Below are 12,041 nucleotides of genomic sequence, written 5' to 3'. Positions count from 1 at the left end.
GGGAATTAAATTTAATAGGTAAAAGACTTTTCTACCCTTAATGAAAGAAAAAGAAGAGAGTGAAGAGGGTTAATAAGGGTAATTTTGTATTTTTATTAATATTTTAATCTAATCCCAACCTATACCAAACAATGGAATACACTATTTTTATCCTTATCTATCTATTAATTTCACCTTATCCCATTTAATTGCATCCCTCCTACCAAATGCCCCATTAGGGTATAAATGTCCTCACACTATTTTTAAGAGTTCAAAAGAAGTGGCAATTAACATTAATAATGACAAATAAGTAAATATGCAACTTATGATCTTTTGAGGCAAATAAGTAAATGATGGCAAAGTTAACGGGTTGTCAAAGGTAATTCAAAACCATAAAACGAACTTTCACTCTATATACTAGTCAAGTACTCAAAAATTCAAATGGAGAGAAAAATACAGGCATTTGATTCTGCAAAAACACAGTGAAATGATCTGAAAGACAGTTAACATTAGGGTGTACGACCGTGACAGTACAGACATCGCTTGAATGTTTCTCTCATTAGAGGATAATGTTTCTAAGAATCCTTGTCATACAAAATTTGTACTACCTCCGTTAAATGTTATGTGTAACTTTGGAATATTTTATATCTCACAAATAATACCCCAAAATTACACATAACATTTGACGGAGGTAGTATTAAACTTTTTCTTTGGGGACCGGAGAAAAGCAAAAGGATGACACTATTTGTACCACTATCTAGCCCTATTGATGTGATGGAACTCTTGAATATAGCAGCGAGAGTTCATCGTTCACGAACGTTTGGATTGTATCAGAGTAGTAATGTGACACAAGATTAAAAACTGTGCTATAGAAGCTTGGAGATCGAAGGCTTCAAAGTTCATCCTCTATATCATCATCATCGTCACTTTCAGCTTCCTTTTTCGAGCCACTGCACAAAACAGGAAGATTAAAAAGGTTTCAGGAAGATGTAATAGAAGCACAGTTCCAGCAAATTTAGATAAGGGTTACCAAGATCTTACTGATAAAAGTCAAATATAGGTAAGTTCAGGTAATTCCTTATAGGGCCACTAAGTTCGAATATGTTCCAATAAGTTCATACAAATTTAATTTACTTTTAAACTTCAAATAATAGAATTAAACATAAATTGGGAAACGGACAGAGGAAGACTTGGTCCAAAAGTTCAATAAGCATCATGACAAACACAATAAGTTAACTAAATAAAGATGTTGACTATAATGGAAAGAAAAATTAGTTAAAAAGAAAAAACTAATTGAAAAAAAAGGGTAATCAATATTCATCTAAGATAATCAATTCAAGGATAAAGAGCAATTTGTTCTCTTTAAGTAAGAAATGTGTGAGGCGAAGAATCAAATAGCCATTTGCAATGCACCACCAAGAACCCCCAGACAGGATGTAGTGTAGTGTAGTGATTTGATTTAACAATTAGCTTCTAAAAGAAGATCAGGAGATTTTGTCGCACACCAGTCATCATCATTGCTGTTCTCTCCCTTCCTCACCTTCGGTGCCAATTACCCTGCAACCTTCCTAACCAACCGCACAGCATTTTTGTTTTACTGTATAGCCACCATTTCTACCCTTGTCATTCTTTCCTCACCCTTCTTAGGCCTCACTGCCTTCTCATGCAATGTGTTGATCTAGCACAGTGGTTTATGTCTGGAATTCTAGTGGTTCACTGTAGCCTATGAGTAGAGGTGTCAAAAGCACACCCGACCCGACCCGATTCGAAACCGATCCAAAAATTATCCGATTCAGATTTGAACTCGCATGGACATAATAATATAGTATGACTCAACTTTGAAAATTAACCCGACCTGACTTCATCAGACCCGATCCGATCATCCGAATTGACACCCCTACCTATGAGGCACACAGTTATTGGCAAGGAGATAAAATTGAACCACCAAATGCCTAGAATAGGCCATTCCAGTCTTCAGCAATGATGATGTGAGCAAGACTGGCCATGGACACACCAAGAGAGAGGCATATCAGTGACAAGAATGAGGTAAAACATGGGGAACAGGAAGGGAAGGTGCCTGCATTCTGGGTGATAAAATGTAGCTTCATAGCGAGTAGGAATAGGATGACAGAGAGAACTTGAGAATACGGTGATGATGGGTTGTGGAGGTGGGATATCCCTAGACAATGAGGGAAGTGATCAAGGAAGAGGAATAAGAAAGACCGAAAAGGGTGGGGTGTTTTTTTTTTTGTGGGGGGGGGGGGGGAGGGGGTTACCATTTCCAACTGTTACATTTGTATTTTTTTATTCAGCTACACTCCGGATGAACACGCAATATCATTATCGTCAACCATAACCTTAGGATTCTTCTTTTCCAGATATGTTTCAAATTTCCATCGATACTTTAAATAAACAATAGTACACGGTCCAAACAAGCCTATCAAATCTTCTCCCTCTTCCCTATAACAACCACCACCTGGATTATCCTAACCCCTCACATAGTCACATCTCTAGCTATGAAGCTTTTGATTGATTGCCATCATTAAGGTTTTGTCTATTCTAAAATGAAGCAATCTGGGCCTTGGCAGCTAGGCTAGTCCAGAGTTCCCATAAGAAGGAAATGGCAGTGAATTTTCAATACTCAAAATCATAATTGACTTAAGTGACGAAAAAACACAAGGAAAATCCCAGATGACTTTAGTTTAATTGTATAGACATGGTCATCTTGAAGTCTAAGTGACTCCTGCATAGTACCACAACCCTTTTATAGCTATTTGTAGGGATCTTCGATGGAAATGTTACAAAAGTCCATCAGTGTGAAAATTGTAGACTACAAAGAGCCCTAGTGACTCCATTATGCTTCTGATAGTCACCAATTTCTTAAAATAATAGTCAATCTCCACTCTCCAGGGTCATATTTATTCAGCTCTATTTACACAGAGTTGCAAATAGCTAGAATGTGCATCACTAGGGTGTATTCAACAGTCAAACTAGATACAGAACCTATCTCCAAGCAGGAAGAACCTTATTAGTTACCCGTCTAGGCTAATACAAATGTTTCTCATTAACTACTTCACAGTTCACACACATGCTGCTATAATGTTTCAGATATTGGAGGGATAAAATTATTAATGTATCATAGAAGAGTGCATGGGTACAATTGCCCAAATATAAACCACTCCAAAAGGCTGCTTAGGGGATTGATCCTTGTGGTAGCTGGCTTGCTGCTGTTATCTCCGGCATCATTGTTTTGAAATTTTACAGCAGATTCTAATCTGATAGCTAAAACACCCATTCTCATATGACTAAATGGTAGGAATATCTTCTACAATGTATTTGGCCTTAATTTTTAAAAGTCAAAAGTGTGTGAAATTTGAAGCTGGGTAGCCTTGCTAGAGATCTTCAGCTGGTGCTTGAATAGATTGAATAATATACAGTATAAGTTACTAATATCTTTATGAATAAGACCATAAGAGTAAACCTGCTGAATTTTGACCACTAGAAGACTAGAACACTGCTTGCAGCTTAGATGTTATTTGTTGTTATTGTTGCTGTTTGTGCATTAAAATTCAATGTTTTATTTCACTCCAAAGTTCTCAAATCTTATCTAAGAACAACTACACCATTCTAGTACTTGTTAAAATCTAATGCACTCAGCTTCACTTCCAGAAAACTCCAAAGTTATTTTACTTGAATGGATGAAGCTGGGCAGCCTGGCTTGAAATTGTTAACTGTTAAATAAATATATAGATAAAAATCCCTGCCCAAGGACTACACTCCAAGTTTTCCTAGAACCAGGACTAGGATATCCTACCACTATAGCAGTACACTTATCAGCACTCTTTTTGACATTCTTACCAAAAATAAATTTTACTACCTCCGTCCCATATTTCAGTGCCCGTTACTCATATTTCACAGTTTTTAATGCAAATGAAGGAAGTATAAAAAACATGTGTGAAGAACATGGAAGTAATATAAAAATTACTACATTTTGTTTTCTAGTGGAGACAATAATGAAAAAGCATGAGTGAAGTACATGTGGGCACCAACTATGAAGGGTATTTAGGAAAGTTTAGTATGCTAAAAGGTATAAAGTGGAGGAATGTAGGTAATTGTCCATAAAACAAAAACAGAAATAGGCACTCGAGTTTGGGACACTAGAAAAGGAAAACAAGCACTTAAAAATGGGACAAAGGGACTATTTACTAATGGTACAAGATATATCCAGATGACGATAGCATTTAGTTCATAATTACCTAGTCTTTCTGCAGTGTTGGCTAAGATCCTCGCATAACACCTTGCCCACAGCTCCAAGTTCAACAGACCCATTTTTTATCAACTCTGCCAACTGCAACACCAATGAAAAGTCAGAACGATCAATGTACAGATATTCCACATGAGTGGATTCAGAAAGAAGTGAACCAGAAACTTGCCTCATCTTCAGTTTGCTCCAGCAACCTACTCCATTATAATATACAGAAATTAGAAATCAATTTCCTTAATCCAACAGAAAATAGGTAAAAATGTTCGTGTCACCGGAACTAACCTTCCACAGTAGGATGATATATCTTTAGAATGTGCTCGGGCTTCTTGCTTGCCTAAAAGCACACATGAAAAATCCGGTTTCATTAATAGTAGTTTAGAGACCATATAGGACATATACTGAGATATGCAGGTTTAGTTGACATCCACAGAGGCACACACCATTGAGGGATGAGGATACATGCATAGGTCCACAAACTAATTTTATTTCATGTTTATCTAATATAGTAATTTGGCATAAGCCCACACAACCCACCCCCCTCCCCCTGGGGTTTAAAAAACACAGCCAAACAGAGAAGACAGATCCGCTAATGTGAAAACATTGCCAAATTCTTGCCCTGTATCACTCTCTTTTCCCTTTCTTCTAGACCTAGTCACAAGAATTAGAATTATATGCAAATACACTACTCAACAAAATTCTTTAACTGGGTTGAAGTACTTCAGAAATATACAAAGTACGAAAATTACATTAGATGCAGTGACAAAACATGAAAACTGCTGCTATTTTTTAATATTGTTCCTCTTGTAAAAGGTTTTGATGCTCTGTCCTTGAGGAAGATCCTGATACTATTTATTCAACTGTTGTTAAAAATGTTGATAATGAGAAAGGGGATGTAGCTCACCCCCCTTCACTCAATGGGTAGATGAAAAAGTTGGAAAGTATGGTGTCATAACTCATAATAGCCACAACAAGAATGCAGAGAAAAGGAAGTTGATTGTTGTTCATTCCAGTGGCATAGTGGTAGTTAAGACTCTTGGAGACAAAGGTTAAGGAATGGAGCTTTCATACCAATTACCAAAACCTTTGTCCTAGTTGGGGGTCAACTACCAACTATCATTGCTTAGATAGAGATAGGATACTATTAACTGTGTGGATGCTCAACATTGTCTTTTTTTTAAGTCATTTGGTGCAGGGTTTCCTCACTTCAAAAAGGGGTTGGGTCCTTCAACTCGTTTTTCTTTGGGGTGCATTTAGCCTCTTTCGCTATGGGACCTTGTAGTGACATTTAGCTTCAAAATGTCTAGGGAAAATCTATGATCCTATGAAATGGGATTTCTTAGAAGATAGATGCCTACCCAAATTCACTTGGATTATAACCATTAAAACTTCTCTTTCCATTCCATATACCAACTCTGTAAGAATTCTTCTCTGGAAATTGTGGCTTAATATAAGGTAAGGGGGCCCTCTTTCTCCCTTGTCCATTGTCATTGCTATGAAATTTTGTTTAGGCTGCTTGGATATGTTGGTGAAAATTTTTAATCTTTCTTTTCATTATAGAGAGATGTGAAGGTCTGAATTAGAGCCATTTGCACTTTGCTTATAAACCTTCAATGTTCTTCCATGGAGGCTTTAGTCTCTTTGGTGGATGCTTAGAACCACTGCTTCTTCCTTTCATGCTTCTGGTCTCTGTGCTTAAATTAACTCCAAGCCTAACATTGTTCTAATATATCTCATGAGTTGATCAATAGGGTTGTTGATAATTTGATATATTTGGAGACTCTGGGTTCTCTACCTTTTGGTTATCTCTATATCCTCTAAGCAGCTTCATGTTGCTGATTGTGATATCTTTCCTGAGAAATAATCTCTAGAATTAGAATGTGAGGTTCAAGGCACATATTTTATTAGCCTTCAGTGTTCACTCTACCTAATTGTGTGCAAACTAAAGTGGTGGCGGTCTGCAGGCAATTCCTTTGGAGTGGTAAAGTCTATTATCCTAGTTGCTTAGGAATTTATTTGTAACTTTACGATTTTTATGTGTGTGTGTGGTGGTGGTGGTTGGGGGGGGGGGGGGTATGATCTAGGTGCTTAGGGAATTGGGTATATATGTCTAATATGTTGCAGGTAACTTGATAATCTATAGGTCAAATGAGTAAGCATGTTATCTTTGAATAATTTCAATAGAAGGAATTCTTGTGCTCCCTTTGATGCCAGTTGATATTGGAAAAAAGTTGTAAGATCATATAGAGATTGTTAGAAGAAATAGGAGATAAGGAATAAGAGGGTCCGGATATATATTCTAGGCACGTAACATAGCCGCTTTCCTAATAGATTATTATCAACCCTCTACAAAACAATGGGGATATCATGATAAACCTATTGGGATACAAAGAAGAGAATTGATTTTGGTTGTTTAACAAAATCAATCAACAAAAATTTTGCATACAAGTCTTTGTCAAACCAAGGGAAAATACTCTAAAAGTATTTCACTCTAAAAAAAAGGAAGCCCCAAAATTATTTTTCTCGTAATCATCCATCATATATGTCACATAAAATCTTTATTTTAAAGAGCATATGTGAAGAGCAGTTGATAACCAACAGACATGTCTGTTCACAAAGAAAACCATTCAAAAATCACTGGTAACAGTCAAATTTGAATATTGCCCGGTCGGGCACGCAACATATCATGGAAAAACTTGTTATAAGCTGTCAACAACCCGCCCAGTCATACCGGGGGTGCGCATAATCTTAGTAAAACTAAGATGATAGGCGAAATCCTAACTTGTGCTCGCCTAACCGGACAAATCACAAATCAATTGATTTTGCCTTTTGTTGCCACATTTTGCGCAATTCTCTTTTCATTAATACTATAATTATTATACTAATCCTTCTCAACTCCTGGTAAAATACAAGTCTCATATATGAACCATAAGCACATTTATCTATATATATGTTCCAACAGAAATTTGCACCAAGTTACTTGGCAAGTTATGGATTACTTATCCTAGGGGGTGCACTATTAAAACTTTAAAGTAGATGCTATTGGCTTAAACCTCAAGTGCAAAGAGTTATCTGGCATGTTCAGGTTTGGAACAAGTTTAATGTCCCTAAGCATACACTTCATGTGTGACTGCATTTATAGTCAGCAATGTTCAACTGCTGTGGATGATAGGCTGCAGATCTGAATTGAAGTTCATGCTTTAATGATTTGAAAATATATCAAGGTATTAGAATGCCAAGAAAGTGATGCTGTATGCCATAGCTGCTATTGTTTAAATGGTTTGGAGATCTAAAAATAAGGCTTCTGGGATTTTGGTCCGACTAAGGAAGAAAGGACAGCTAAAGATGTATTATAATTTGGTCATTAATAGAATTAGAGCTATCATTCTCCATTAAAACTACAAGGGTTGACGGAGAGTGGTTTGAAATGTTGTAACATTTCCATCCTATGAAAATTTAGTCTTTTGATGTTTGAGTTGAGTTGATCCCTATCTAGTAGGTTCCTCCCCCTCTTTAATCTTGGTTTGTTTAATGCATGGTTGATTGAGAAGAAAAAAAAAATCCTATAGTGATACTTATAATAGAGCAGAGGGAGAGAAAAGGATGGAATGACACTAAGCTAGCAAGTACTGATACATACTAACTGTGAGTTTCTCCCAGTTGTTAACTTTGATCCACTCTTGTCTTTTGGAATCAACCTGCATCGAACAAAAGTAATAATTTGCAATTAGCCCTAGTCTCATTGTGCACCACGCCAAGCAAAATCATCCTCAAGATAACATACAAGTATGACTGGAAACTTTGATAAAGTGAAATAAAATAACAATAACATTGATTGCTTAATGGAGCTGAGTACACAAATCGCATTGTGGATGGATTTGTTGAAAGCAAAAAGGGTAGATTTCCAAGCCAATCCAAGACTCACCTTTTGAAGAGTGTAATCCTGCATCTTTTCACAAAGGCCATCCAGTAGTTCAACTACTCTTAGCTCGCTTACTCTAGAAGAAATTGCAAAATATAGATCATGCAGTTAGACATCACTTGCAAATATAGAGTAAATGGCTGTGAGCATAAGCATGGTCCATTAATGGAAAGAAACTTTAATCCCAAATTTCCAACCCTGGAAAAGAGGCCAATTTAATACCAAACTCAATCTAGATTGTTCATGTAGTTTGGCTACTTATGGCTCGACAATGGGTATATCTCTACTCTCTCCTCATCGCATGGGTCTATCGTTTTATCTCAATTTATCTCTCTTTCCCTAAGATACCGTGCATCCCCTCCATGTTGCAACTAAAAGAGAACAGAGGTAGTTTTTTTTTCTGAAATAATATACATAGCCTCATGAAAGTACTTAAGATAGATGATATGTTCAATAAACAATACATACATTTAGCAATTATCCTGATGAATCCTTAACCATATCCAAACTCAGTTTGTAGCACAAGCTTGAAGATAAAATTTTAAAGTACAAGGGTTAGTTTGGCAAAGAGTCTGTGGGATAATACCTGTAATCAATCACTTTTCCTCTACGTTGTCCCTTTGAATCCAAACGATTTCTCAAATCCAAATGATTCCTTGGTTTCTCCTGAATCATTTTTTTAAAAAAAACATTAAGTTTCATAAAAGTGAATATTCATTATAATTTATATTATGCAAAGCAATACTTCCAAGATATAAAAGTGTCATGACAAGCAATGAAGCTTGTATTAATATGATGTTGAATGGTGAACTCTCAACAATCAATCAATTAAACACATTTAATACTTCGTAAACCTCAAAAGTCACGATACACAAATGTACTTATTTTTTTGCAACTGAACATATTTAAATACATCTGAAGTGTTTTGATCACCAAAAAATGACAAGGAAGCAATCCAGGAGATTGGGTGGAGAGAACTAATAATTAACTACGAAAAATTCTGTACGTGCATACCATTCCATCTGAAGACTTTAAGTCAAAATAATCAAGTGGTAGAGGTGAAAGGGGATAGCAATGGTTCTGCAATTACCCAATTTTAGGTTTAATAATTTTTTATTTTAAAAAAAAAAAAAAAAAAGAGCATATTTTTGTTGTCAAACTTAGATGCAAGGAGTCAAGCAAGAAATGCATTGATAGGAATATAGGTTGCACGTGAATTATGGTGTTATGCTAAAAATTGAGTTACCACAACTGAGGATATGGATGGCCAACTTGCTTCTTTGCACCCTATATCTCATATATCTGCTCTGGAGATCTTGTAATCTGATAAAGTTCATGGAATCATATGGTTTCCAACAATAAGGGCATGCTATATCATATCATGTGTAGTCATAAAAATGCTACAGGTGTAAAGGGCACGCCTAAACATACAGTCCAAGCACTTAACACAGACAATATTAATAATATAGATAATCTCTATCAAAAATTCTTGTCCAGTTTAGAGGAATGTTTGTGCTTGGAAACCGTCTGTGCCTTATAACTTCAGCAGAGTTTTTTGCACGGATTGTAGATGCTAGGATCCTAAGCAAGAATAATTTATCTAATTTCCTAATACTCCTAAGTCCTAACCTCGCCAAGACCATGCCATGGCCAGTTTCATTAATTGACAAATGACAGCGAACATTTCATGACTTTCTTATAGGAAGCTGCAAAAGCTTCTAAGCATATAGATATGTTGTTCACTCAAACTTACAAGTTAGACAGCTGCAGTATGGGTATCCCATATTCTCTAATCTTCGGATAATATCATTAAGGAAGCTACATCTGTTTCTTTTGTCCATAAGAAACATACATCTATGACAATATTTCAAAAATGAAGCTCCAAAACACCAATCAATTACGATAGCCACCACTTGCACATATATTTCTTGAATTCATCAATACAATTTAAGACAAGGCCAACAATTTAAACTTCCTCTCCTCTCATAAGATACATCCAACATAATATATTATAATGCCAATCAAAACAGCCAAAATTCGATTATAGCAAGCTTCATAATTTCTGTTACAAATCCCTGACCGATAATTTCGCAACATGAGTAATGGCCAACTGAGATTATAGAGAATAGTATTCACATAAAACCAGAGTTGAATAATGAAATAAAATTGAAACATAATACTTTGCAACAACAAATTATGAGCACAAAAGTAAGGAATAATAAATCAAACAAACAAGAAATACAATAAAAAAAATGTGAAATTGCTGGTGCTTACATTAGCAAGCCCATGCTCCAGCTCTTCCTGCAAGATTGAAAAAAAAAACAAAATTCAGAGAACAACGAATCATTTCAATTTCTCAAATTGAAAGGAAAATTTCATTGATTGAGACGAATTATCAAATGCAGAATTGCAGATCTACAACACTATCAATTGAAAGAGATGAATGAATTGAATGAGAGAGAAAGAGACCGCAACAGCATGGCAAGCAGCGCATTTGTCGTCAATGGAAGCAGCGAAAGTTAAGATGGTGAAGAATGTGGCAAGCCATAACCAGGATGCCGCCATTGTTGTGTAAGCTTCAGATGTTCTGCTCACCAAATGCTATATTGTTGGAACTTGGAAGACGACTCGATCGACTCCACTCACTAGTCGTCTAGACTTGTACTCCGAATGCAGTGATCAAAATAATTGAAAGTTGTTGAACGGCAAAAGGGTTAGAAAGGTCCTAAATTAGATCGGACTCGAGTCGAATCTAATAGGGCCGTATACAGCCATACAGGTCCAAAACTAGACTGGACTAGATTGAATTGAAGTGAAATTGATATTGGGTAGGGAAAGAAGGTTGGAACTATTTGTCTCGATGAATTGAGGACCATATCGGCATAGTTTTCAACGGTTTGGACAATTTATCATGAAATATATTGTTAACTATCAACTTTGTTCATATTCTTTACTATTAATCATATATGTCCAATATCAAACTAATACATTGGTACGCATGTAAGTTTGACAATGTCAATTACTTAATTATTCAAAAATCGAGGAAATAGAAAATAGTTTATTTATTTTTTAAAAGAAATACAATTCTTCGACAAAATAGTAGTCTTTCGTATATTCTAAGCACAATACAAAAGCAAATGATGTATAAAACATATCCAAATTTGAAATAACCCTTAGGCCTTCATAGATCATTGAATAAGAATCGACATTAAGGTGTCATTCAAGTGATGTCATGGTGTCTTTGTCTAAGGCTAACTAGATGGTTTGGGTGACACAGCCTGACACTTAACTAACTTGTGCTTTTTAGGGACCGAGATCTCACCTTATTGTTGGAAAGACTTGCATATTTAGGTGTTGTCTCAACAACTCGTATTTTCTGAAAGTTGAGCGATCCACCATACCAAAGTTCTTAAAGATAAGCTTGTTAAGTGTCCATCATCACTTTTTCCCTACACATTTTAACAAGTATAGTCTTGTAATTATATAGCTCAAATCCTAAGGCAAACTTCGTTGTAAAGATTAATCATTAACTTGTGAAAAAAAAAAATGCTAAAGATTAATCATTAACTTGTGAAAGCAAACATATGTTGAATGTTATTACGAGTAATTTGTTATTATAGCAATCGAGATTCAAGGGATTTAAAGGCTATGTCCTCAATAATATTTCAATTGAGAAAATATTGTGTTAATAATGATTGATAATGCTTTACTTGAAGAATGAACTTCCAAATTTCAATAATATTTTATCCATTTACAACAAGGATTTCCTTTCAAAGTTTAAGAAAGCTATCTCTATAACCAAGTCTTAGTAATAATCAAACTACTTTTTGAGGTTGAAGAATTTTCATTTTGGTGGGGTAAAAATTAATGCTTCAATAT

General features: G+C 35.6%; 1 protein-coding gene across 1 annotated transcript; it reads right to left on the bottom strand.

Moving 5' to 3' along the window:
• Positions 1-396: 396 nt before the first annotated feature.
• Positions 397-10,878, bottom strand: LOC110685519 (protein seele). Its single transcript, XM_021862058.1, has 9 exons — positions 10,632-10,878; positions 10,437-10,463; positions 8,749-8,828; positions 8,166-8,238; positions 7,881-7,938; positions 4,526-4,577; positions 4,413-4,437; positions 4,236-4,327; positions 397-929 (listed from the first exon to the last, which is right to left on the bottom strand). Exons 1-9 carry the CDS (start codon positions 10,725-10,727, stop codon positions 872-874), a joined length of 561 nt encoding a protein of 186 aa, XP_021717750.1. The 5' UTR covers positions 10,728-10,878; the 3' UTR covers positions 397-871.
• Positions 10,879-12,041: the final 1,163 nt, after the last annotated feature.

The sequence above is a fragment of the Chenopodium quinoa genome, unplaced genomic scaffold (genome assembly GCF_001683475.1).
Source record: "Chenopodium quinoa cultivar QQ74 unplaced genomic scaffold, ASM168347v1, whole genome shotgun sequence".
NCBI classification, from domain to species: Eukaryota; Viridiplantae; Streptophyta; class Magnoliopsida; order Caryophyllales; family Amaranthaceae; genus Chenopodium; species Chenopodium quinoa.
This window is presented reverse-complemented; position numbering and strand designations above follow the sequence as displayed.

Coding starts and splice junctions, on each gene's coding strand:
- LOC110685519 (XM_021862058.1), bottom strand. CDS start 10,727: ATGGCGGCATCCTGGTTATGGCTTGCCACATTCTTCACCATCTTAACT. Junction 10,464..10,631: donor CTGCTTGCCATGCTGTTGCG/GTCTCTTTCTCT, acceptor TCAATCTTGCAG/GAAGAGCTGGAGCATGGGCT. Junction 4,578..7,880: donor CTGGGAGAAACTCACAGTTA/GTATGTATCAGT, acceptor GTGTGCTTTTAG/GCAAGCAAGAAGCCCGAGCA.